The sequence below is a fragment of the Saccostrea cucullata genome, unplaced genomic scaffold, assembly GCF_032062105.1.
Source record: "Saccostrea cucullata isolate Sc308-1 unplaced genomic scaffold, CSIRO_AGI_Scuc_v1 ctg1298, whole genome shotgun sequence".
In the NCBI taxonomy this organism is placed as follows: domain Eukaryota; kingdom Metazoa; phylum Mollusca; class Bivalvia; order Ostreida; family Ostreidae; genus Saccostrea; species Saccostrea cuccullata.
In genome coordinates this window covers 139,978-167,611 of record NW_026924450.1, presented here as the reverse complement: position 1 = coordinate 167,611, position 27,634 = coordinate 139,978, and the positions used below count along the sequence as shown (strand labels likewise).

Sequence of the window (27,634 nt, the reverse complement as noted above, 5' to 3'; positions counted from 1 at the left end):
ATGAAAACCACTTAGATGGCACGTTTGTATTATACAGAAATGAAGCTAAAAATCAAGAGGTAAAAATATCACTATGATTACTAATTTATCATTATTAAATGCGTACCTTAAACTTATATAAAACAAATTTCTAATGCATAGGTTCAAGTTAGGCAACATTTGTGCCATGGACAGGGAACACCATACTGTAACTGTGCGGTAGCTGTTCGTTCTGGAAGAGACATTTTCGTCATAAATGTCTGTGATAAAATTGACGGAATTAATGTACCTAACCACAAATATATTGGTTTTATTTTGTGTGATGATAAAGTCCTAGATCCTGTTGAAGTAAACGAAAAAACATATGACGTAAGTAACATTTAGTTTAGAGTATCTCAATTATTTTCATGATATATGCTCTTTCGATTTTTAAATAATATATTTCTCCTCAATGGAATATGTAAATATTTATTACATTTTCAGATAAACAAAAAAAACTAAAACATTAATTCCAGTTAAGTAACACTTCTCACACGACTTATTTGTTTAAAATTGTTAAGGGTAGCCTTTTTCCATATTTGTACATGTTCTGTTTAAAAGTATTTTCTTTATTGTTTTATATTATGTAAATATATTATGCATTGATTGATTGTATGTAGTTTTACGTCTCAATCGAGAATTTTGCACTCATATAGAGACGTCACCATATACAGGTGAAAGGTTTCAAATTTTGACGTTTACTCGACACTCAGCCATTGATCAGTGAGGGATCTTTATCGTGCCAATGGCTGCCGTGACACGGGACCTCGGTATTAAGGGTCTCATCTGAAGGACCCGAAACTTTCATTTCAAAATACCGAGTGCCTGGCGAAGGAAAGTTGCTATCTATTTTTTATCGACTTAGGCCAGTCGTGGCCGAGATTCGAACTCACGACCTCCCGATCACGGAACGAGCGATTTACCTACTGAACTACCGTGAACGGTATGCATACTGGGTATATATGAAGTGAAGGGTATAACAAAAGACTTGTAGCTTTACTTCAGACATTATATGATTTGTCGGTCTTGATGATGAAAATGGTCTACAGGACCTACAGGCATTGACAACATTTTTCACCTCAAGGCACAACAAATGATATGTTACCCCCATGCCTAGTCAATAAATGGTGAATTTAAATAAACACTTCAGATAAGAATGCCAAGTGGTACTACTGTGAACGTTTTAATACGAAATTGGCCACCTACGAAATTACAGCTGGATATAACAATCATTCCTACCATATCGGACAAATACAACTCATCCGGATTGTGTGGGAATTTTGATGGGAATAAATCAAATGATTTTACAAGAAGTACTGGAGAAGAAGACACTGTTATTGAAGGAAATCACCAACCTTCTGATTTTTTAAAGTCATGGTCTTTTAAGTAAGTATTATTTACTCTCTCTCTCTCTCTCTCTCTCTCTCTCTCTCTCTCTCTCTCTCTCTCTCTCTCTCTCTCTCTCTCTCTCATACACCCTCCCTTACACACACACACATTTCTTTTATATAAGGGGACACTGTTTTGTTTTTTAAACTGTTAATCTTTTCAATTCCAGGTACAATTTAACTGAATCTAGCCTTTTTACACGAGACACTGATTTATTTGACAAACTCAAATCAATTAATGAAACAAATATCCGACTATGCGACTGCACAAATACTGGTAAAATTGACTGTTCTTATGACGAATCTGTAAGATGTAGAAATTTAAATCGTACTAAAGTTCCGTGCAGATCATCAGCAACCAATGACAAAAAACGTACGAAACGCAATGCACGATCTGAAGATGTATCGGTAAAGCATGAGGTGAGTGTATTTTCTATGCTTGTCCATTCAGTATCAGCTTTTATAGAGAAAGAATGGTGAACAATATGGTTAACAAATAGAAAGGGTAATGTACAACATTAAATAACGTTATCTTTTTATATCATCATCATCGTCATTTATTAGTTATCAATTTATCATATATAAAAGAAATACACATGCATGTAATTACACGTAATAATTCGAAAGACAATGTTTGGGAAATTTTATATAGATTTGTTAGTAAAATAAATAACAAGGAGCATATCCTGATATTTTAGAAATATAATTCCACTGTGACCGTTGATACCAACCCATTAAAGCTCGATGGCTTATTTCCTATGGGGTCTTATCTTAAATAAGACAACAATGCAGTGTTTCTTCATTTAAAAAAACTATAAAAATGTTTAGCACTACAATTTAAGCACTGTGTTGCTTACACATTAAACTGGATTTAAGTATGACAACATTGATAGTATCAATACGAGGGACGTTCAATAAATTATGTCATCAGTTCGATGACATACAACATAGAAGTTATACGCCATTAAGCTTGACTTTCTCTAATTATTGTATGTTTAATGAGTTGATTACAGTTCATGTGACCACTTTTCATCACATAGTTCCGTTGTGAGAATCTGGAAAATAAGGGCTATTCGAGACACTGCATTTAAAATGAATAGTCAAGAATTGGTAAACAAGAGTGAAAGTAAACCTTTTCATTAAAACTTCTGTAAAACTAGCAACCAATGTCTGTTTTATACACACATGAGCAGGTGGATTTCAATGAACAAAAATGATATAATGGGCATAAAAAATTGGTACTGTCCTTGGCGACAAGGACATATAACATCCAATGTATATTTGCAAAAATTCCACAAAATATCAATTACTAGTATTATGTTTGATTGACTTTAAGAGTTAAGACACATAGAAAATTTGATAGACATCATTTTGGGGGTAGTTCACATTGTTTTAAAGAAACGTTTGATAGTAAAAAAGGATTAACGCCCAAAGGTCACCCAATACATGTACTTTGAAATAAATGAAACGAATGTCTGAATAATTATTTTCAAGATTAAAAAAATTGTACTTATTCATGTTTGTCTGAAATTCAAACAGATCATGAAACTTGAATCCATTTTCCTTTAAACCCTCAAAACAATTTTACAATGAGATACACTTGACAAAACAACAAAGGCCTACAAAAGAATAAAGGATTGCAAGAGCACAAAAACAGTTTTATATGCTATTTTCTTAGATATCAGTGGTCCTGTTGTTCAAATTCTTACACGGGGAGTAATTTCAATATCTGGAAGAGTCTAGAAAACAAATATTTTGTAAAAAAAAAAAAAAAAAAAAGTGAAAGGTTTATGAAACGAGAAGCCGAAATAAGGAATTCATTACATTTAATTTCTTTATGACAGTGTCCAAATCCATAGGCCATGAAGAGTAAAGGAGTTCTCTGGGTAAAAAGAAAGTTAATGTTTTGTCACACCAATTTTCTTGGATAACATTCAACCTTTGACGTTTCATTTCCCAAATTTGAAAAAGCAACTTTCAGAAAGAAAAAATGTACAGGTAATCATAGGGCCTGCCATATTTCAGTATACGAAGGGCCATACTCAAAAACGTGTTCTTAAAACAATTACCGGTAAATATTGAATTAAAATATTATGGACGTGTGTTTTAATTAAAAAAGAATATTTATTTTAATCATTAAGACTGAATCATAGAAAAGCGTTTTCTCGTTTCTTTTCGAGCACCGATGACATTATTTATTGAACGTCAATTGTAATATTATGTTTTATTAATTAATAGTGAAACATATCACTTTCATGTTCTAAAATGCCCTTTTGTAAGAAAAAACTCTCAACCTGTTTCTTAAAAGTACCATTTCTCTTAGAACATGAATAATAGATTAATAAAAGATGATGAAAAATCCCAGATCTGGGCACCATTATTATAAAAGAGTATTTGTTATACCCTACTTAACAGTCCCTTTATAATTTCTTACTTTAAAAAGTCCAACACTTCGACTGTTTTCGATTGTTGGTCAAGGAACTGTTAAAATAGACTGTAAATAAAGACTGTTGCCCGCTGACGTCAAATGGCGCTAAATTGAGTTATATTTTCTCATTCGGCAAACCTCGGATAACTCGAGTTGAATGTTATCAGCCGAGGAGTATCGAGTAATTTAAACATGTCGTTAAGATAAACAGAAATGGTCGATATTCGTTTTGCTGCGGCGAACAAGGATGAAATCCAAGCGATACTTAAAAGTAGGGACAGTAAAAGTACGAAAAATGTTGTGAAAACAGTTTTATTTTCTGTTAAATTTATGGATTTGATTTAGTAGGAGTATAACAAAACAGCTGTTGACAGAGTTCTTGGGAAACAGTTGATCTGTTGGACCTACGGCCTTGGGCTACAGCTTGCACTCCTTTTCAACAGCTCGACTACTTCCCTCTACAGTGTACAACAGTCAACAACTGCATACTGGTTGATATGCTTTCACATGAGAAATTAAAAAAATCTTCATTAGAGGGTGCTCTGGTGTTGCATGTATATGCAGACAAAGCTGATCTTAGACTACAATTTTCACTTAGATAAGTTGGCAAGCAACAATGAGAGCTGTAGGGGTTTATATGAGTTGTCATACCCTGTATTCTCTATTTAAAAAAATAATACACTTTACCGTTTATGGAATTTAAAGGAGATAAATTTAGTATATATTTTACCATTTTGTTTTTTAATTTCTTTTTCTTTTTCAAAAGAAGTGACAAACCTGCATACAATGCACAACAGACATAATCTAAATGATATTGTACAAGAGCAGAACATGATAGCATTTTTCTTCTTTTATCAAAAAACAAGATTGAATGTATAAAAAATGCAATCTTGTTAATCTTTTGTACAATAGATTCAATAATAAATTCTCCATTTGAAAATTGATCGATAGGACCCCCTTCATATTTCACTTTTTTCAGTGAATGAGTTGAACTCAAAGCTAAAGTCCTCAACACTTCGCATCTTTCTTCATCCAAGAAAAACACATTCAGTTTTCCCCACGTGTACAGAAAATTATTATCTACTAACCAATTTAATTCTTTTTTAAAACAGTTCTAAGTTTTTCTGAAATCTGCATTTTATTGAGAAAAATGAGATGCTAGTAGACAACGTAGGTAAACTATTTTATTTTTGTCTTCATTCTTACGTTCAACAAAGCCTATTTCTTTACACCTCACTAAGATATAAACTAGTGAAGGAGAAACACCAAGAGTACTGTGTAACATTTTATTCAAGAAGTGGTGTAAATCAGATGTGGATACTTAAAAATTCAAAGGAATTTTTGGACACTTTTAAATCACAAGATTTTACCGAAATTAAAAACTAAAAAACCTTCGACTTTTCAACTTTATACACGACCATTCCCACGATAAATTAAAATCCAGTCTTTTTGATATCATTGACAGCTGCTTTTTCACTAAAATGGAACTCGTTAATTTACTGACCTTGTCATTGGTCATTTGCAAAATAATTTGTTAAAAAACTGTCTTATTGTACACACAAGTACTCTGAAGTTGACTTCAAAAAGAGTTTCTGATTGAAAATATCTAGAATGTCGTTTTTGGAGACCTGGTCTTCCAACAATATATTGGAATTCCAATGGGTACCAATTGCGCCCCGTTACTAGCAGACCTAATTTTGTATTCACATGAAGCAGAATTTGTGCAAAATCTTAAACTTGCTATGGCTTTCAACTTGACAATTAGATATATCGACGATGTATTGTCAATTAACTAATGTAATTTTTATTCTTATGTCGATACGATATATCCTGGTGAGCTCGGAATATAAGATACCACAAAGTTTGATACATCTGTTTCATATTTGGATATTTTACTTGCAAAGGACGTTAATGGTTATCTAGCTACCAAGATCTATGATAGACGTTTAGAGTTTATATAGCTCAATTGATTAAATACGCAAGAGCATGCTCTACGTATGAACAATTTCTAATAGGAGGTATATTATTGACAAACAGTTGATGAAACAAGAATTTCAGCTGTCTCGTTTAAAATCAACATTTCGTATGTTCTCTGGTCGATACAATGACCTTGCCAGCAAATACAATTTATCATTGAGTCAAATGCTGACTGACGTTTTTCATACCAATTGTTAGTCAACTATTTATATACTGATTTGACAACGGGTTTTCCGTTATATCCCGATCATGACAAGGAGCACACGGCGGTCGTGATCGGTCGACAGGGGATGCTTACTCCTCCATGGCATCTGATCCAACCTCTGATGTTTCGGGGGTCCGTGTTTCCTCTGCTCCTATTTTGTATTGTTTTATGGACTTTTGATCTTGAATAATGGTCGTTATCTCCATATGTTTCATTTGGAGACAATGCGTTGAAATCGCTTTAAAATGAAATTAAATACCTTTTAGGTCTTTTTTGTATGAAAGTAACGTTTTTTCACCTTTACAGTTAAATGCAAAAGGCAGTGATAGATAAGTCTCTTGGATATCGATTTTCTCTTCCTTCATTTTTTCCAAAGTTCTGTATATCCGTATCACGAATGTATTACAAGTACTTTTGTTTGATTGCACTTTATATTACTATCAAACATTGGGAAAATAAATAATGCAGAAATATTTTAACATATCTTTTCAGATTGTTAAAAGAAATTCATTCATGGTGTCAAGAGGGGAGGCTGAAGAAATTTGTTTTTCTGCATTTTCAAGATCAACAATGTATCAAACATGTCAGAATAAAGTTGCAGAATTCACAAATTCGTCGCTTTCAAATTGTGTGTTGGATGTTATGGTAATGTAAAATTTTGATATTCGAGAATAGCTGTTGTTGCGAAATGATTATCATACAATAAATCAAAAAATGAATTTTTTAAACATCATATGTAAGAATTTTGCGTGTATTCTCAAATACCTGTTTCTTACTTGTTCTCCAAATCTTAAGCATACATAACAATATACTTAGTATACATATGGGTGAATTCAAAAACAATGACAACCAAACTTGATTTTTTTTTTGGAAATTTCAACTACCCTTAACATATTTTTCACTTTTATCATCATATAGTACATGCATTCTAGTTGAAACTCCTTAAGTAGCAATTGAATAGACAATAGAATAAAAAAAATGCTACAGCTTTTTTGTAAAACCTTTCTACTGAATAAAGAAAATATCACTTTACCCTAAGAGACTTTCTAAAAAACTTACTGAAGGGATTTTTTTATTCTTAAAAATGGTAACAGGCCTAGGGATATAAGTTATTAAATCGACACCTTTATTGAAAGTCCATTTAACAATACAAAATAGGAGCAGAGCAGACACGGACTACCGAAACATCAGAGGTGGGATTAGGTGCCATGGAGGAGTGAGCATCCCCTGCTGACTGGTCACACCCGCCGTATTCTCCTTGTCATGATCAGCTAATAACGGGAAAATCCGTCGTCAATTCAGTGTATAAATAATGGACTAAAATTAGTATGAAAAACATAAGTCAGCATTTGACTCAATGATAAATTGTACTTGCTGACAAGGCCATTGTATCGACCACAGAACTTACGAAATGATAAAAGAGAATGCTGACATTCTTGTTTCATAAACTTGCCAATAATCTTCTTATACCACTAAATAAAAATCAGTAATACTTCGCAGATGCTTTTTTACATAATACCATTGTGCACCTCTTATTTTAATAAACTGACATTTATCTGACATTTATTTCGGGTCTCCCATAGCAAAACATGGAACCTTGCCAATGTAATCATATTGGAGTCAGGTCATTATTTAGTGAGCTCATTGTTCTCGATACCAATAGATTTGATTTCTACGGAAGCCCATTAGTGCCAACCTGTAAAAAATATAAAGAAGAACAATGTATAAAAACAAACCTTGATATATATAAAGGAAATGCGAAATATATAACCAAACCTGAATATATTTAAAGAAAATCCAAATTGTTTAAACAAATCCTGGATATATATAAAGGAAATGCGAAATATATAAACAAAACTTCGATATATATAAAGATAATGATTAACATGTTTAATGACCTTCATTACAACATGGACTTCGCCAACATACGATAAGCGGCTGCCGATCTAATGTTTTGATTTGATGTTCTGAGTGCAATCAGTTGATGTGGCTCAGTTTCAGGATGGTATATAATGTATTATGTTTTTTTTTTATTTGTATATCGTAATTATGATGATGATTAAAACTAAAGCTAATGAACTGCTGTTTTTCTTACTTATCAAACGTGTGTGACAGAATTAAATCAAAGAAACTTTTTTGCTCAATATGTTTATTCCATAGCCTATTTCCTTTATATATATCCAGGTTTTGTACATATATTTTGATTTCCTTTATTTATATCGAGATTTGTTTTTATATTTCGCATTTCCTTTATATATCGAGATTTGCTTTTAAAAATTGCTTTTCCTTTATTTATACAAGTTGTCATCAAAGGGTTCTTGTAGATTTCTTTTCAATTCTGGTTTGAAAAGTTTTGATATTAAAAATTATATGAAACACGAAAGTTCCGCAAACATCACCTTTTGTCCATTTAAGTAAGTTCTTTAAATCCAAGTCAAAAACGAAATTTGATATAAAGTTATCTTACAAATAAAACTAGAATTTGAAGTTACCCTATTTTATAGTATCGTGTTGCACTTCGATAACGTATGTATTATATTTAACAATGTGTTGAAAATTATAACATTTAATAACCCATCGTTAGTTTGGAAATAAGTTTGTTGTTTTTGGAATTTTTATTCATATACGGCAAGTTTTTCATACTTTCAGCATGTTCAATACTTCAATATATAACTAGAGGTACTGTGAGCAGAAACAGTTGTACTCATCATTTTTTATATTAATTTAATTTATATTTGATCAGCAATAATTCTTTTCTATTTGTTGCACACCTCGCAAAGACCATGAAGGTCGTTTTTTAGTTGTAAATTATTCAAATAGATCGATCATTATTATTAAAAGAATATTTCTTAACATGAATAGACGTTTTTTCATCTAATAACTTGAGTCTTTAAAAAAAATGGTGTTGCACTCCTGAACATACATATACAGATCTGAAACATAGACAGACCCTGTGACTTATAAGTTTTTTTTTATTATTTTTTTTTGTTACGCTTCATTTTTTCTGTTGCATTCCTGACAATGTATAGCATTTTTTAACATCATCCATGAAAACAAATTGGTCAAACAAAAATTGCTACGCCTATATTTTAAGCCCAATATTTTGAATATTTTTACATGTATCAGGAAAGTCTTTCTTTTCAACATAGTAGACAATTAATTGAACATTCAAAATAAACGCATTTGAAACCTCAGACTCTTGTATTTCATACAAGTTTGTACTTCCTATACTCTCTTAACTGTTCTGATGAGACAGTCACAAACACGTTTCTTTTTTCCAAATTTATTGAAACAATTAGACAAAATATCATACTATATCAATTTACAATTTGACAAGAAAAAGGGGGACAATGGAAGTAAATGGCCACATTGTGTTAACCCAGGGTCCGAGGGGATATCGAGTATACCAACCTAGCAGGTATTACGGGCATACCGGTGGCCTGGCGTTGAGCGCCAGTACAAAAAATCCCAAACAATGAAAATACCACCCATTTGGGATTGGAAGAGTTTTCAAAATATCCGTTTACCCCGTTTCCCAGTGATTGCACCTGATTGTAAGTACTTTACCATGTATTCCAGGACTAAGCCTCCCCTCCTGTGTGAAGAGGTGGAGTGGGCACCAAGACTGTCTAACTTGAGTGACCCCAATCTTTGACACACTTTTCCAAAACACATACGTACATGTGTAAAAATTTGCTTTTTACAAACCGCCCTCTGTCTTAGATGACAGATGGGGAGAAACCAGATAATTTGAAAACTTCCGACTTATATTCCCCCAGACCCGACCCCCCTAACACAATGCGACGAATGAAGAGATTAAGGTCATAACTTGAATAAAAAATGAATGTGAATTGAGATGTCAACGAAATATTTGACATGTATTTCATCTTAAGACATATGCTGAGACATAGAAATTTATTCCCATCACCTGTATTTTGGTGCATTTTGAAAACTATGTGGTTGGTATTTTTTTTTTAATTCACCCATATATGACCTTACTTTCATAAACAAAACATAAATGATATATTGAAGAGTTATTATTCTTAAAGACTTTATAGTTATATTTATCATTGACTTTGATTTAGTGGACTGGAGATGAAAATATAACACAGCTTCATTTAGATGCAGCCAATCAGGAATGTACTATCATTGCTTCCCAGAATGTGACTCTCCAATCTAGTGAGCCGGAGCTGGTAACTGAGCTCGAAATGCAATGTCTGAATAACTGTAGCGAAAAAGGAATTTGCAATGGGGGTAAAAATGATTTACAGTATATTTACGCATATAAATTAGGATGCTTTTGAGTCAGTTGTATTAGATGATTTTGTATGTATTTGACACTGACCACAATCAAAAGATTATAGAAAATACATCACAAGATTTTGAATATGCATGTACATTACAAGATATTGCACATACATCACAAGATTAGAACATAAACATAAAAACTTTGAATATACATCACAAAATTTCGAACATACATCACAAGATTATAGAATATACATCACAAGATTATAGAATATACATCACAAGACTATTGAATATACATCACAAGATTTGGAATATATATAACAAGATATTGCACATACATCACAAGATGTAGAATATACATCACAATATTTCGAATATAGATCACAAGATATTGAACATTACATCACATATCATAGAATATACATCACAAGTTTTGAATATACATCAAAAGAGGTATTATTATTGCCTCTTGAAAAAATGTCTGAAACGTGAAGAAAAAGTGAACACACTCAGAGAAATACCTCTTATTCATAAATCGTTTCCGGCTATGTGTCCGTCTATCTGTCGTCTACCTTTTGCTCTCTGTAAAATTTCCAGATACGCATCATTTTATCTTGCCTGAAACGTGAAGAGAAAGCATTAGAATTCCCGATCTCTTAAATCTGTAAATTTTCAAACAATTAGTTATTAATAATGGAAAATTCTTCATTTTATCATTTAAAATGTTCATTAGTTTTAGAAATACATGTATACTTGAATTTTAAAATAAAAGTATTTTTAACTCTGAAGCTCGTTTCAATATTCATTCTTCATTACTTTTTTTAATTAATTATTTATTCATCTTAAGGACAGATGATACAAACAGACTTTTGTCAAAGTATTTGAAAATAACTACCTGGGCCATGTTTAAATGAATAATATGAATAACTTTCACTGCGTAGTTTTTCATTTTTTATTCAAATTTGCATAAAAATGGAATCTTAAATTAAAAATATTTGTATAGATTAATAAGGATGGTTTCAGAAGAGCAGACTTTTGAAAATCTCAGAGGGTTTACAATTTCTTTATATTCTAGAAATTTATTTTTTGCATCATTTGCAACGAAATTAGGCCAAAAAATAAATACAAATCCAGGCATACATTTTTTGTTTGTATCATCTGTCCTTCATCTTTAACAGGAAACTGCACATGTGATGAGGGATTTGCCGGAACTGATTGTTCCTTTGACAGATACGCTCCTCCGGATCTATTTTCAAGTCTTGATGAACAAGTATGTGACCTCTCTAGAGAAGACTGCTCGTACGGGAGTGTTCATGGAGAATACTTCTTTCAAAATTCTGAGACGCTTTGTTATATTAACAGAACAACAGTAAGTGAATTCATTAACGTTGGATGCTGCATTATCCTACGAGATATCATAAAATTCAATCACTGCTATCTGTCTTAACGACAGTTATTAAAATGGCAATGCAATTTTGGAAAATTCAATTGGGAAGGCTAAACTTGATTTGTTAAGATCATGTCTATTGGTTAGGTTTCAAAGTCTTGGTCACTGACCATGCATGTTGAAATCGTTGTTTACTTTTAATTCACGATAAAAAAAATATTTTATAAATTATTCACCTAAAAGTCTAAAGATATAACAGGAGTTTGGGCCTTGTTTATCTTTATCAAGATCAAAATCATTTGAAATGTTAATATCATTATAAGCTTACCTGAGCTAAAGACTCAGATTTTTTCGGATTGAAGCATGTCCAGCTATGTCTGTCCGTCTGTCTGTCGTGTACCTTTTGCTCTCTGTAAAATTTCCATATTTTACACCTTTTTCAGAACTATTTTGCCAGTTTCATACATACTTACCTGCCATTTATAATGAAAATATATGTTAAAAATTGTAAACAAAACAGCAATGCAACTGTTTCTAGGTCCCTTTAACTACACGAAACAAAAATTTATTCAGAATTATTAATAGTTGTAAAACAATTTAGTCTGAGAAAGAGTGGGGGACATGTATCCGATCTCTCTTTTCTTCCTCTTGTACAGTTTCTTTTATAACCACCCTATGGTTGCAACGGTTTCATACAAATCATGATTGAGCTATATATTGTAAACCTATAGGGTTTAGCACAGACATATTGTTTGAACATTTTATACTTAGACAATATCAATATCATAATCATTTTTAGTTATTAGCAGTGAAAGTAAAATGATATAAAAGTTTATTAAATCAGAATGTATATTATTAGTGACGCAAATTCGGTGACTTTATAATTGGAAAGAGGACTTTATTTTGATCCGAATAGACCAATCAAGCCCATCGATAGTAAGTAATAAAATTTGAGCGGAAATACAATGGTATTATTAAGAGTTTTGACTAAGAGCAATAAAATTGGGAACTTTGAAGTAAATAAGTAAAAGAGCTTAACATGCTTAAGGCTAGAACTCCTGTGTTGCAGAGATGGGGATTGAGCCCATAAATATTAGTAATGAGTGTTTACCTGTATTCGAGGGTGGTGCCATGTTGGGGTTCATAGGTCAACGGACAGACCTACGGACAAAGCGTAGGTGGTTAGTGATGGTGAATTAGCCAATGAAATACATTTTTATATATGTGACAATGGATACCCACTGAGCACAAAATCCCCTGTTTTAGTCAGAAAAGAGTATTCCCGGTTTTATTCTCAAATTATTACGCCTCTTTGGCATTTTATTATTCTGGGAATCATTATTTCGGACTTTTGATAAATTTTGCTATTTGGAGTTCAGTCTTAAAACTCTTTACATTCTGGGACGGATCTAGTGAACATTATTGTGCATTGGTCACTTTTCAAATTCGAAGACTATACGATCACGGGAAATTGTAAATTGAAATTATTTAATAAACTTTTGAAAACGAAGACAAGTTTTCGTCATTGGCTTACACTATGCACGAACAAAATTTGAAGCCTTTAGGCTTTAAATCACTATTTTTCTATCTACTTCTGCGGAAAATCATCCTTATTCAGATCTTCTTAAAATTAAAGTAACTATATTCTTAAGGTCAAGGTCTAGTAAATGATAGATGCCTATATATTTTTTAAACTTTGTGTATAACTACATCATTGTTCCCTTTATAGGCTGAAAAAAATCAAAAAGGGGTCAATCGGGGATCCTTTTCAAGAAAATCACTATGAATGACTATTGAACCAATGTCCGATTCCAGGTTTCTGCCACGCAGCATGGAAAGAAATATTAATCGGACTTGTATCATCCTCATTATCATGATCTTCTCTGGACTTACTAAGATTTAAATTGTTAGTTTCTGTATACAGTGGAGCCTCATTTATCCGGACGCTTTGGTTTTCAGTCAAGTTGTCCGGATATGTGAAGTGTCCGGATACCTGAGTCACCAGTTTAACAAGACAAAGTGCGTTACAAAAATTCCGTTCCGATGAAAAATCGTCCGGATACTGAAGCATCCGGATATCTGGCTTCCGGATATCTGAAGGTCCACTGTAAATGATTTTTATATCATCCAATTTTTAAATCAATTTCTTCTAAAGGGGGGGGGGGTATTCAGTTGGCTAAACATTATTTTTTTTTCTCTTTTTTAATTTATATTTTATAATAAACGAGACAACTAAATCATTATTGTATCTTTTAAATAAAAACTAGAACTCCAAATTAATCATTATTCTAATAATATATACTATGTCAAGTTTGCCTCTTTCAATAAAGCTTCATTGCACGATTCCTATGTAACGCGTGTGCCCAACAGAGCGGTCTATGTTATCAGGTGGACACCCGGGATTTCTGCAGTGTAATAATTTAAACCAATGATTTGTTTCCTGTCCACTAGGACACAACCTTAATATATTTACGATGATTATTTAAACAATTTACTTGATCAATATATTCAGGTTGATTCTCATTATTAATCATAACAAAATCAAAAGAAAATTTGACTATGGACCACCTGTCCCACCCTACACCAATGTCCCCGGACAACTGCCCCAACCAAGAGTCCTGGTTAACAAGCATTCTGAGAGTATTGCATAAGCAATACATGTCCCCTACCGGGTTCCCCTTTTTCTTCAGGATGTCATTTTATAATATGCAAAAGTCATGTCCAAGGTAAACCTGAAAGATTTTCAAGTTGTAAATGCCTTAAAACTAATAAAATAATCCACATTAAGACGAAAATTCAACTCATTTCTCCACCGTCTTTTCCTCGCTTCATATTTTTGTCGACAATCGGAAGTTAGCGCAGTTCGAACTCCATCTCAATTAAGCGATTATGAAAAATATTCAAAATGCCATAATTCTGTCAAAAATCAATGAAGCAAAGCGAAATTTGAACTTGACCTGTAACTCATTAAGATACACTCACATACCAACAGTTAGCTCAATATCTGCAAGCGTTTAGAAAAAAAGTGTGGAAAATCAAGTGGGACAGACTGACGGGGACAGACAGACGGACAGACAGACAGACAGACAGACGGACGGACGGACTGACGGACGGACGGACGGACGCAGAGGAAACCTATAGTCCCCTCCGGTTTCACCGGTAGGGGACTAATAAACAAAAGCTCTCTATACAACTGGCGTCTCCAGTTCACTTTGGCCCTCTAGAAAAGACTTATTCAGTCTTTATTAGTCCCCTACCGGTGAAACCGGGGGGGGACTATAGGTTTCCCCTGCGTCCGTCCGTCCGTCCGTCTGTCTGTCTGTCTGTCTGTCCGTCTTTCTGTCCTAATGTTTCTAATGCCAAAGCTACAGTGGTCGACCAGTTGACGCAATAAGGCTTATTCAGCCCTATAATAAGCTTATTGTGATTCGGCTTATCCTATCACCTTTACCTGGCCACTTCTTGGATAATTATAGATCTGCAGCAGCGAACACTGATCGGATTCTCTGACAACACCCGCTATATATATATAGCATAAGACTGGTCTATTTCATGATAGGGGAGACATGTTATTCCATGTCAAAACCCTAACATCCCTTGTAACAACTTGATTGAAATAACCCTGACTCATTACACCTGTGTAAAATTTCTCAGTGTTGCGCCAATTTCATTTTCTCTAGCCCAAAACGTGTTTGGGTGAATTGAAGGTAAATTAAAGCGGTTAGGAAATTTGAAAATTGCTATTAGGTCCTAGTCCGGCATGATCCATAGCTAGAATATTTACAAATATATTTATTTTTTTTTAACTCTAGAATTATCTATTTTGTTATAATACTAGTATTCTTCTTAAACATTTAATGGAATAAATAATTCACATTTTTATCTTACTTTTCCTGCTTGACACACAAAGATATCCTTTTTAATCAAATTATTCATAAATTATCAATACTTTATTATTTTTTTTTATCGTAAATAAATGAAACTATGAGGGGTCTCGAATATTTTGAATCTGTTAGTAGATCTAGTCACTTTTTATATTTACATTTTTTTTCACTTATAAATGTAAATATGAGGAATCTCTGTCTATAGTTTGTTGGTTATGGCAGGGCCATCAACAACAGTTGGGAATTTGGGATAATTTACTTATAAAGGGTGTCGCCGTTATGCAAATTATCTCACGTTTCCAACTAACGTCTATGCCCTGGCATATCCAATAAGCTAGACAGTGATTCTTTATTTGTATTGGTTTTTACAGGGAAAAGGGTACATGGAAATTATTTCTAAGTTTTAAGTACGGCTCCGAGTAAAAATCATGCAGAGGGTGATTCATGGGGGGTTTCAGAATTTCCTCAAACTTTGCATGTTGGTAGAGTATGCTAAGATACTCCAAAAAAAATTATAATTTTTTTTTTATTCTGCCATTGGTATCCATGGCAACCGATAAACTGTTTTGCGCAAAAAATGGCTGAAATTTCCTCTAAAAACAGGCAAAAATACCAATAATGAAGATTAAATGAAAAGAAAACTAAACAATAAAACACATATATGTTTATTTCTTATTAAAATACAGCATAAGTAGTTATTATCCATATCTAGTCAAAATATTTTTATGACCAGTAATGTGTTCTAATTCTAAGCTAAAAAGGGGAGATAATCCATATTGGCAAAAATGTAAATATCCATTTTTTAGGATTTTTATCTATCAAAAATTTCTAAAAACCTCACAGCCAAACTAAAAAGCCATGCTAGTTTCATAGAGACTATAGTCTAAAGTCAATAAAATTATAAAAACATTTTTGTGCAAATGATTATTAATTTCCCAAAACAACTGATGAATTTTGTACAAAAATGGTAATTTCACTTTTTTTGTCACAGTCCAATATATGCCATATATGTTTGCATGTAAAAAATGAATAGCATTTCAAACCCACTTTTTTTATATTTCCATTTTCAAATACAATTAAATTATTTACTTTTCATAATTAATCCAAATATTACCACGTCCAGTAATAGTCTTTAATTTAAAGTTGAAAAGGGGAGATAATCCATGTCGAGAAAAACTGAAATTTTCAATTTTAAAAGGATTTACAGCTAAATTCAGCTATATGATAAAAAAATTAAAGAAAAAATACACTACAGCCAAACAGAAAGGCAGTGTTTATTTCCTAGACATCATACCTTATGGCAAATAAAATATTAGAAATATTTTTGTGCAATTGATTATTAATTTCCAAAAGCCATTGAAGAGTTTTATACAAAAAATGGAAAATTCACTTTTTCATCACGGTCAAATAAATGTAAAGTATATATCTAATATGCATGTTAAATTATAAATAGCATTTCAAAACAATTTCTTTATAGTTCCAAATCCAAATACAACATAATTATTTATTTTCAATAATCAAATTATATCTATATCTACAGTATTATTTCTAATTTCAAGCTGAAAGCGGGAGATAATTGATGTTGACAAAAAACAACAAAATATCATTTTTTGAGGATTTCAGTTATTATAAGAAATAAATTATATCTATGATTTAAAAAATAGCAAAACAAAAAGGCTGAGTAGTTTTCATAGATACCATACCCTATGGAAAATTAAAAAATATCATGTGCACAAATATCATTGCGATTAATAATTTCACCAAAAAAGAAGAAGCATCATCTTTTGTCAGAGTCCAATAAATATACCATGTACATATGCCAGTACATGTTTACATGAAAGAATATCAGCTTACCGTATATACTCGCCTATAAGTCGGTATTTTGGGAGTTAAATTTTGGTCCAAAACTCTATGTCCGACTTATAGGCGAGTCATAAAAATACAAGTTTTTCTGGACAGTGAAATGTAGCATTTTATATATACATGTATGTCCGACGATTATCGAAGAACAATGTCTATACATATGTATAACCATTTATGCATTCAAAGATTATACATAAAGTACAAGTATTAACTTAATTAAATAGTGCTATTTTTATCTTAACTCTGCATTAAGAGCTTATTTGTTTAATGAATCAAAATTAAATATTGGCGTTTTAAAAAAAAAATTAATGGAAACCAAGTAAAACCATCAAAGCATTGCTTTGAAATGTTAAAAGGTTTTAGCAAAAAGTTTTACCGACTTATAACCGGGTCAATGACAAATCTCTCCAAATTAACCTAAAAGAATACAACCGACTTATAGGCGGACCGACTTATAGACGAGTATATACGGTACATTTTAAAATAAATTCCTTTACATTTCCAAATTCAAATACAACACAAATTATTTTTTTCTTTAATGAACAGTAAAATGTAAAAACACTTGAAAATATTAATCATATTAATATTGATTATTAGATACATTTATCATAGAATCATTGTATATGTAAACACAATTTTTAAAGTTTTACATCTTTGTAAGGTACAGTCATGCCACTCAGAATATCACTAATCTCCCCTGCTTCTCTTCTGTAGTAAGTGACCGTCCTTTTTTATTAGTCTCTTCTAAAAGCACTTAAGATCCTTTGGAAAAGAATTGCTGCCTAATTAACATTATCGTCATGGAATCCACTGAACTCTAATCTCTGCTTTTTGACAGCTTTAAATATCTTATTTTCCATTATTCCTAAAATAATAATTACAATATACATGTATATGAACTTATCATTCATCAATTTAGAATTCTTTAGTTTATGCTACATTATTATTTAGGTACTAAATGGTTATTTTGATTTTATAAATTACTTTACATGGAATATCAAGTTTATATAATGCAGTAATTTCATTAAAAATCTAAAATAGTTGCATGACATATTCTCCCACCTTTGGAGTCTTATTAGTTGGTGGTGTTCAATGATGTTTCCTTGCTGTCTGTAATAAATAGTGTAACCTTTTCCTTCAAATCAATTATGCAGCACATCGCATACATTCTGTGAAAATAAAATGGAGTTTAATTCATCTAAAAAACAATAATACTAATTTATGAAATACAGTAAAACAAAGTTATAACAAAGTCACCGGGACCTATGAAATTACTTTGCTATATCAATTACTCGTTATACCGGTATCTATATAAGGAATTTGTTAAATTTATATAGCTGGGGATCTAAAATAACTTCGCTATATCCATGATGAATTTGCTATATCTTTGTTCGTAGTAAATGAGTTTTGCTGTATGTGAAATATATTTTCTACTAGTGTATTTTTCATCATTTGCAATATGTCTCCAGTCATAACTTTAGTACAATTTATTGAATTTAAACAGAATCTACATTACTTGAGACTTCTTCCAATAACTTCCATATCAGTACAATATTAATCATGGCTTTTCTAGGGAAGATTCTCCCCTATATATTGCAATGTGAAATTTTGATCCCCATTGTGGCCCCATCCTACCCAAAAGGGGTTTAACTTTACACTACATCACCAGAGAATGCTTCCCTATCATCATCTTCATGTTCTTGAGAAGATTTTAAAAGATTGTTACTTAAACCATTCCAAGTTTTCTATCTATTTTTTAAGATCCATGTGCACCTTGGTTTCGAATCCCAATGAGAAAAGCCCTTTATTTTTCATTCAAAAGTCATGACCAAGGTCAAGTTTTTGAAAAGTTTTTCATTTTCAGTTGGGTGTCAAATCTGTAATCTGTTACAAATCTGTTTGCCTGTGACAAAATTTGTGCATCTCTGGCGGTTGAGCAACAGTTTTTTCAAACATTGCCTTAACCATACCATCATACTTATTCATGCCTCATCGCACATAGGGGAGTGCACAGTAACTTAAACAGGTCTAGACGAAATTAAAGATTATCTGTTGACACATAAGCTTAAAGCATGTAAATTGGCTATCAGTTTTCTTTACAAAGTTTTAGACAGCAGCACAAGGTGCACAATTATCATTTAACCCTTCAATCAAATATCAAAAGTAAGACATAAAAACTTCACAAGGTTTGTACAGTACGTATTGGAAGCAACTACAGTGGTACCTCATTTATCCGGACGCTTTGGTTCCTAGTCAAATTTCCAAACATGTGAAGTGTCCGGAAACCTGAATTATCAGTTAAATAAGACAAAATAATGTTAAAAATTTTCGTTCCGATGAAAAATCGTCCGAATACTGAAGCATTCGGATATAATGCATCCAGATATCTGAAGGTTCACTGTATTTATCATCTAAAACTACAATTTTAAATGTGAGCATCGAGCAGTGTCTTTGGAAACTAATCTTTCAATTTTGGCTGTATAAAGTAAAAAAGAAACTCTATTGTTTTTGGTGATGAAGTAAATAAAGTATGCAGTAAATCGACGAAAACCATGTGTCGCTTCTGATTTGTATCAACAAATAGTAGACTGTCATGCTTGGGACTCATTCAATTAATTGTAGAATGCTAGCTAGAGTAGAGACAAAAACATTATGCTGAAAATTACCTTCTATTAACGGTAGTGTTCCCGAGCTCTTAAGAAAATGGAAATTCGTCTTTTGCTTTAAAGTATTCAACAGCTGCAATACTACAAGTATCTTTGATTTTTCCTTTTTATTAAAGACTCATAATACATTGTCATATAGGACTTGTAAAATACTTTTGACTGCATATAAAAAGCTTTACCAAGCTATTTTGAATAGATTAATAGCGAGTACAGCAAGGGTCGCAAAGCGATGCACGTAACTGCGAGCTCTGATGAAAACACCTGGGCAAAGAGAAAATTCACACTACTGCACATTCATTCCTAAGAATTTTTTACCGCAGTAACTTAGACCCACAATGCATCACTTCATACACAAACTCTAAAGCAACATTCTCGTGAGAATAACAACAAAAGTTAAACGAATAATAAACTTGTCTTGATTTAATGATTTTATCTGTTTATTACAGAAAGATATTCATAAACTGATTGAAATCAGCCTTGTTCAGGCTTCTGTTTGGTAAAGCAACATATAAACGACGTCATATGAAGTCAGAATCTAATACGCACCGAATGTCACGTGCGGATTACATGTCCAATCTAAATGAAAATGGATAAGTATATGCGCTCGCCTTAACGGTCGCACCGTCAACATATTAAAGCTACATAGCTATTTCAAGCTACAAAATTAATTATCTTAATCAAGAAATTGTTCTGCAGTGTTCTGGACCTGATCTTACCTGGTCAAATGTAACCAAGTCCAGCACAATACCCCGATAAAGGTATATAGCTTGATAAAGCTACATAGCTTTATGAAGGTATTTAAAATACCTTGATCAAGGTATTTTATGGAATGAAAATTCTAAAAAATTCTTTGAAAATTAAATACTGAAAGTCGAGTTCTGAGTTTTTGTCAGTGTGTCCACTCGTGCATGAAAAACACTCTGGTATCAAAAAGTAAGCATAAAATAACGTCTCCTCACATGACATGTTTTTATACTGATTTGTTTATGTTTGAGCACTTTACATGCATGGGTGAATTTACTGACAACTCAGAACTCGACTTTCAGTAATTAATTTTTTAAGAATTTTTTTTGAATTTTCATTACATAAAATACCTTGATCAAGGTATTTTAAATACCTTGATAAAGCTATATAGCTTTATCAAGCTATATACCTTTATCGGGGTATTGTGCTGGACCTGGTAACTGTTCAAATGTGCATTATCCTTCCTCTCCAAGTCGAGTAAGCTGACAAAATCGGACTGCCACCCCTCTCTGGGAGTTTACTCTTGGACTCTGGTGGATTACTGTAGAATTTAAACTTCTGAGATAGATCACAACGGTGTCAGTAGGCGAGTACCATTTCGAGAGAACGTCAACAAGGTCAATATACTAATCAACACGACACGTCATGGCTATACTTTTGCCCGAAAACTATGCCTAATCTGTTCTTGTAGAATCCTTTCAACCAATTTATGTCACTTCACACATATTTTTGCAATAAACATCACAGGATGCATCAAAATAACTTTGCAGCGTGCAGCTAACCATGGAGGCTGCCATCATAAGGACCCGGACCACAATAGCTTACATATAGACTTATATAGTAAAAACATGTGTTTTATTTTCTTTGTAACTTTTTAAAAAATCTTCATTTCCAAAATATCTTTGACCACATGATAGAGCAATGTGTCAGATAAATATTCACATCCAGAAATAGGGGTGTTGAATGTGGAATTCCCTGGTTATTAATAAACTTCTGACGTCGTGACCTCAGGATAGCTCTCGCTTGGCAAAAAAAGTGTAAACAAACCAAATGAATGCTCTTTTCAATTCATATTTCTAGGCATAATTTTTGCTTGAAATGCACCTTGCTGCATATCATTGTAAACTTTAGACACTCTACTTTTATTCTATACCCCAAAAGTATCTAAAACATGTGATCTATATTTATTTTTAGCATTGAAAGGGAGGCATATGAATTTCCTACATGTGCTACGTTTTAGCCATTTGACCTTCACCCTTTAATTGTGGCCCGGATCCATTTATTTTTACTAGCGCCACCTATGTAAAATTGCAAAGGGAGATAACTCATTTGAAGAATCTTGACAAATTCTCGATTTTAAACACCTTGTATCTTTTCAATACTTCGTTTGCACAAAAATATTAAAGTAAATTTTTATTAAGCCTTCCATTATTTGAATTATGTATTAAGTTTTTGTACTTCTTCTAGGGTTTTAAAGATATTCTTTTCTGAAATAGGCATTATTTGCACACTATCTATACAAAATTACACCTCAAGTACATTATCCCTGGCTATATGAAAAAAGAAGAATTATAACAAAATCAACTGTTTATATTCAATTTAGACCCAAATGAATATATTAAACCCAATTTTATTGAATTTGAAGATGTTCGATGAATCACCTTTTCTGTACTGTCTGCATGATTTTTACACGGAGCCGTACTTACTTGGCAGACATGGTTCACGGGCTTCAAGAACTTGGTATAGAACATATAAAACACCGGCCCTTTCAAAATATGAAAAAGTAAAAAAAAAAACAGTCATTAGTTCTTTTCACGTGTTTCTGAAATAAATTGTTTAGGGAAGTTGTTGTCTAGCAATTACTTTGTTATGGCAAACTGCACAAACATTTGGAAGTTTTAGAATCCAAAATGGGAGATGTTTTTCGGATTTTAATATTTTTTTTTGTAATGTTAAGTCTGAGATTTCTGAGTATGCATACCAAATTTTAGGAAAACAGGTACGCAGATTTAAATTTGAACAGAAAAATAACTCACAAGCTTTTGTTACATCCGATGATAGATATGCTCTTCTAACTAATTTGATAATTTGTAAAAACAGATGTGCAAATAGACTCCTGAGGATGGCGGATTTGCAATTAATTAATAAACTTTCAAAATCATAAACCTTGTATATATCACATCGCCGCAACACTAGATTAGTGTCGAATCAGGTGATTTGAGGTATGTGACTGATGGTAGTTACTTTCTTTGAAACTAATCGGGAGGTTGTGAGTTCAAGTCTCGGCCGCGACTGACCTAAGTCGATAAAAAATGGGAAGCAACTGTTCCTTCGCACTTTGAAGTGAAATTTGGGGGTACTTTGGATGAAACCTTAAAATACGAGGTCCCTTGTCAGGGCAGGCGTTGGCACGATAAAGAACCCTCGCTGCTCAATGGCCGTATATGCAGAGTAATGGTCAATTTAAAGCCCTTCACCGGTATATGGTGACGTCTCTATATGAACGAAAAATTCTCGAGGGGACATTTTATAACATACAATCAATAAATATCAATAACAGGATTTTCATAGTCACAGAGCATATAACATTTTGACATTTCTTATAAAGAAATTAAACAAAATTTATTAATTTGCAAAGCGTTTAACACTTCGGTTTTTATAATGTCGATTTTTTTTTAAATTTCAAATTATACGAAAACATACAAAGATGTTTTGTCCAAAATATTGAATAGATAATGAATGAAATATATCGAGATGACTAAAAGTTTTTCAACTGAAATTTCATTCAAACAATGCAAATCAGGAGCACAACAAACACTGACATTCAAAACATCAGAGGAGGGATCACGTGTGGAGGAGTGAGCATCCCTCGTGTGCACCTTGTCATGATCGGGAAATAAAGGAATCAAAGTATTGAAAGAACTGAAAGCCGGGATTTAATTGCTCGAGTATATTGTCTGATCCAAAATTAGTACATATTTATTTTTTCCCTTTGGTCATTGATTTTTAACAGGTAGAGTTTGTACATGTACACTGTATGATTATGATTTAAACCAATATCCCATATATCAGTAATTAAAATTAACAGTACAGACCCAAAGATATGTTATGATTTTAAAATTTAATAAATATTATTTCTATGAAATTCTCGAATATTTTCTATTCAATAAGCATTTTTTTTTATAACTTAAAAATTCAGTCTTGGCATAGTTAAAATAATGCACATGTTTATTTTATAGACATTCTTTTAGTTTCAAACAAACAGTACTTTTATCGCCAACTACATTTGGAAACACTGATACATGTACATGTAAATTGTCAAGCGATTTCACGCATGTTAATTCTAAAAATTCAAATTCACTATACTATTAATTTGCTAAAAATCAAAACATAATATAACCAGTAATTATCATAACATCGACGAAAACGATATGAAACATGAAACTTTTCAACAATTTCAACATTTCAAAAAGCCCGCGCTATTGAAAATAGTTTGCTTACAATATGCACTCAGCAGCATATGTGCACAAATTCTTATATCAAGATTATTTCAATGAAGCAAAATATCTATTTTCTCCTCCAGTTTAATTCTTCAGCAAAAATATTTATCATTAACTTTTCTAACGATTAGGATGTTAATGATATTTGTATGAATATCGTCTCGCAATGGGACTATTTTGTTTATCGGAATTTGAAGTGTCTGCTTTGACACTGTTTGTTTGTTTGTTTGTTTTTTTGTTTTGTTTTTTTTTGGGGGGGGGAGGGGGGTTACTGTGCTATTTATAGAAAGACAGTCGATCATGATGCCTAGAGCCCGGACTTTGTTATCAGCAAAGCCCGGCTAAATTCCGTCGACAATTCAATTGTTAAAATGGCCTTACTATTAGTTCGAGAAATGTCAGTCAGCAGGGATAGCTGACAAGGTCATTGTATCGACCATAGAACTCACAAAATAGAAAAAAATCTATTGATTGTTTAATAACACAGAGAGATCACCTTTTAAATGTTTGAAGCCTTGATGACATAAAATACGATGTATTTCTCTATTTTAATATAAACAGCATTTTATTCATCTTTTACAGATATTACCAAATTACACGAAAATTATGGACTTTCTTAAAATTAATTTGGTAGTTCAGACTGTTTAGTGGGGACTGTCCACTTCATCAAAGCAGTTCTCTAAATATATTAGCTTCTGGCTTTACGTTTATGGTCACAAACGACGAAATCCGTTTTACAGAAATAAGGACAAAGTACACATACCAATCACGGTGTCAGACATTCCAAGAACAAGATGGAGAAATGGTGTTTAAATTGAAGGTAAAAAAAGTTTTACGCAAGAATAAATTACAATCCATACAATTTTTTGGTTATGTTTTTCATATTATAAAGACTCCAATTTTTATTTTAGAATGATTATTGTTTTATTGACCGAAAATGCATTGATGAAGGAGAGACTGCTCAAAATGATACTTGTCGGATATGCAGTCCAAAAATTCATCAATACCAATGGAGCCAAAGAAAGTGTGCGTAATTTTAATTGGTACACTCTTGTAGGTTTTTTTTATGTCCACTGCATTAATTATATTTAAATTTTAATTTGTTTTAGCATGTCGTAACACTACAGATGATATTTATCCACACGAATTTAACTCTAAGAAAAAATACTATTACCTTTACACGATAACAGCTATTGGACCTGCATCCATTATAATTATCCTAATTAAAAGAAGAAGGTCGTAAGTATCACACAAAAGTAGGATTATTTAGACAGATTGTGAAATTTATTCCTGTCTATTTAAACTCAGGTTAACAAGTAAAATTATCTGAAAAACTTAAAGAACTGTTCAATATTTGATAAATGTACAAACAGAAAAAATGTACACACTGTCAGCTTCCTATATATGATGATAACAGCGATTGAAACATACATTACACGGCTAGGTCGGTAACCTTAAAGTTACTTTTAAAGCGTATGTAAAAACTGACTGGCTTATCTCAGTTATATTCATTATGTTTAATAAATGTTTCTCATTTTAAAAACTTGATTAATGCATGTTTATTAAATGTAATTGATACCAAATTTCAACATACGTAATGTATATGTTACATCTAGCCAAAATGACACCATGTTGGGCATTTCATACAAGAAGATGCTGGAAGAAAAAAGGAGAAGAGAAAGATCAGTTACAAACGAAAACCAGAAGCAACCTCCAGCGACTGCTACCTACGAAACAATACCAGAAGAGAGAAATGGGTCTGAAGAAAACCAAAACCAAGGACATCAAAGACTAGAGACGGGAAGGTCTATTAAAAGTGATACATGTCAAAAAGAGTGTACCTATGAAACAATACCTGAAGAAAGAAATTGCATTACACAAACCCAGAACCAATGTCTTAATAATGGGGAGACAAAAACACCAATCACTAATGGAGTAAGCCAAAACCAGTCATCAACTGCTACTATCTACGAGACCATACCGGAAGAAAGAAATCGCACTCCAGAAAACAGGTCCAATTGCCTTCACAAGTGGGAGGCCAAACCACAGATAACTGGTGTCGCAAGCCAAAACCAATCGTCGACTGCAAATATCTACGAGACAATACCAGAGGAAAGCAAACCAAAACCAGGGACTTCGTGGAGGGGAGACAAAAATGTCGACATCTGGTTACGCAGTATGGCTTCTTCCTACAAGACAGGAGTACTTGGGAATCACACTCAAGAAAACCAGTATCTGGAACCTCTTGAAGAGGAAACAGAAATTCCAAAATCTAGTAACGCAAATGAAACCCAGTCGTCGACTAGTTTTTCCTACGAGACAATACCAGAAGGAAGAAATCACATTCCAGAAAACCAGTATCAGGTACTTCTTAAAGAGGAAACAGAAGTTCCAAAATCTAGTAACGCAAATGAAACCCAATCGTCGACTACTTTTTCCTACGAGACAATACCAGAAGGAAGAAATCACATTCCAGAAAACCAGTATCAGGGACTTCTTAAAGAGGAAACAGAAATTCCAAAATCTAGTAAAGAAAACCAAACCCAATCGTCGACTACTTTTTCCTACGAGACGTTACCAGAAGAAAGAAATCACATTCCAGAAAACCAGTATCTGGAACTTCTAGAAGAGGAAACAGAAATTCCAATATCTAGTAAAGATAACCAAACCCAATCGTCGACTACTTTTTCCTACGAGACAATATCAGAAGGAAGAAATCGCATTCCAGAAAACCAGTATCAGGGACTTCTTAAAGAGGAGACAGACATTCCGATATCTAGTGACGCAAGCCAAACCCAATCGTCGACTACTTTTTCCTACGAGACGTTACCAGAAGAAGGAAATCGTATTCCAGAAAACCAGTATCAGGGACTTCGTGGAGAAGAGAGAGATATTCCGATATCTAGTGACACAAGCCAAAACCAATCGTCGACAACTAATACCTATGAGACGTTACCAGAAGAAAGAAAGCGCACTCCAGAAAATTAGTACAAAGTTCTTCATAGAGGGGAGACGGAAATGACGGTTACTCGACAGCATTGATGCCTATTCAGAAAGCTGTGCAAATTTTGAACTAGGTTATAATAACTAACTGGTTTTGCGTCAAATCAAAAATAGTCTTATATCTTTAGCAGAAACTAAATTTTTGTGAATTCAGAGGTATACATATATTAATTTAATGAAACTGGTAACGAGAGCAGTCATAAAAATATTATCCTGAAAATTGAAAACATGCATTGTATATATGCTTATGTGCTAATTAACACAGCTTTCCTGTTTTATTTTATGTAAAATGAAAAGAAACACTGCTTTTTCTCAATACA

At 32.6% G+C, this 27,634-nt stretch overlaps 2 protein-coding genes and 1 long non-coding RNA gene across 3 annotated transcripts; 2 read left to right on the top strand and 1 right to left on the bottom strand.

Moving 5' to 3' along the window:
• Positions 1–25,020, top strand: LOC134266452 (uncharacterized). The gene is made up of 8 exons (XM_062748687.1): positions 1–59; positions 142–348; positions 1,169–1,404; positions 1,577–1,826; positions 6,509–6,661; positions 10,102–10,270; positions 11,446–11,636; positions 24,894–25,020. Exons 3-8 carry the CDS (start codon positions 1,175–1,177, stop codon positions 24,957–24,959), a joined length of 1,059 nt encoding a protein of 352 aa, XP_062604671.1. The 5' UTR covers positions 1–59; positions 142–348; positions 1,169–1,174; the 3' UTR covers positions 24,960–25,020.
• Positions 18,195–20,799, bottom strand: LOC134266450 (uncharacterized). Its single transcript, XR_009991978.1, has 3 exons — positions 20,784–20,799; positions 18,464–18,570; positions 18,195–18,266 (listed from the first exon to the last, which is right to left on the bottom strand). It is a non-coding gene; the product is annotated as an uncharacterized LOC134266450 (long non-coding RNA).
• Positions 25,006–27,551, top strand: LOC134266451 (uncharacterized). Its single transcript, XM_062748686.1, has 4 exons — positions 25,006–25,131; positions 25,223–25,337; positions 25,421–25,550; positions 25,928–27,551. The coding sequence occupies exons 1-4, from the start codon at positions 25,021–25,023 to the stop codon at positions 27,297–27,299; spliced, it is 1,728 nt and encodes a 575-aa protein (XP_062604670.1). The 5' UTR covers positions 25,006–25,020; the 3' UTR covers positions 27,300–27,551.
• The last annotated feature ends 83 nt before the right edge of the window (positions 27,552–27,634 follow it).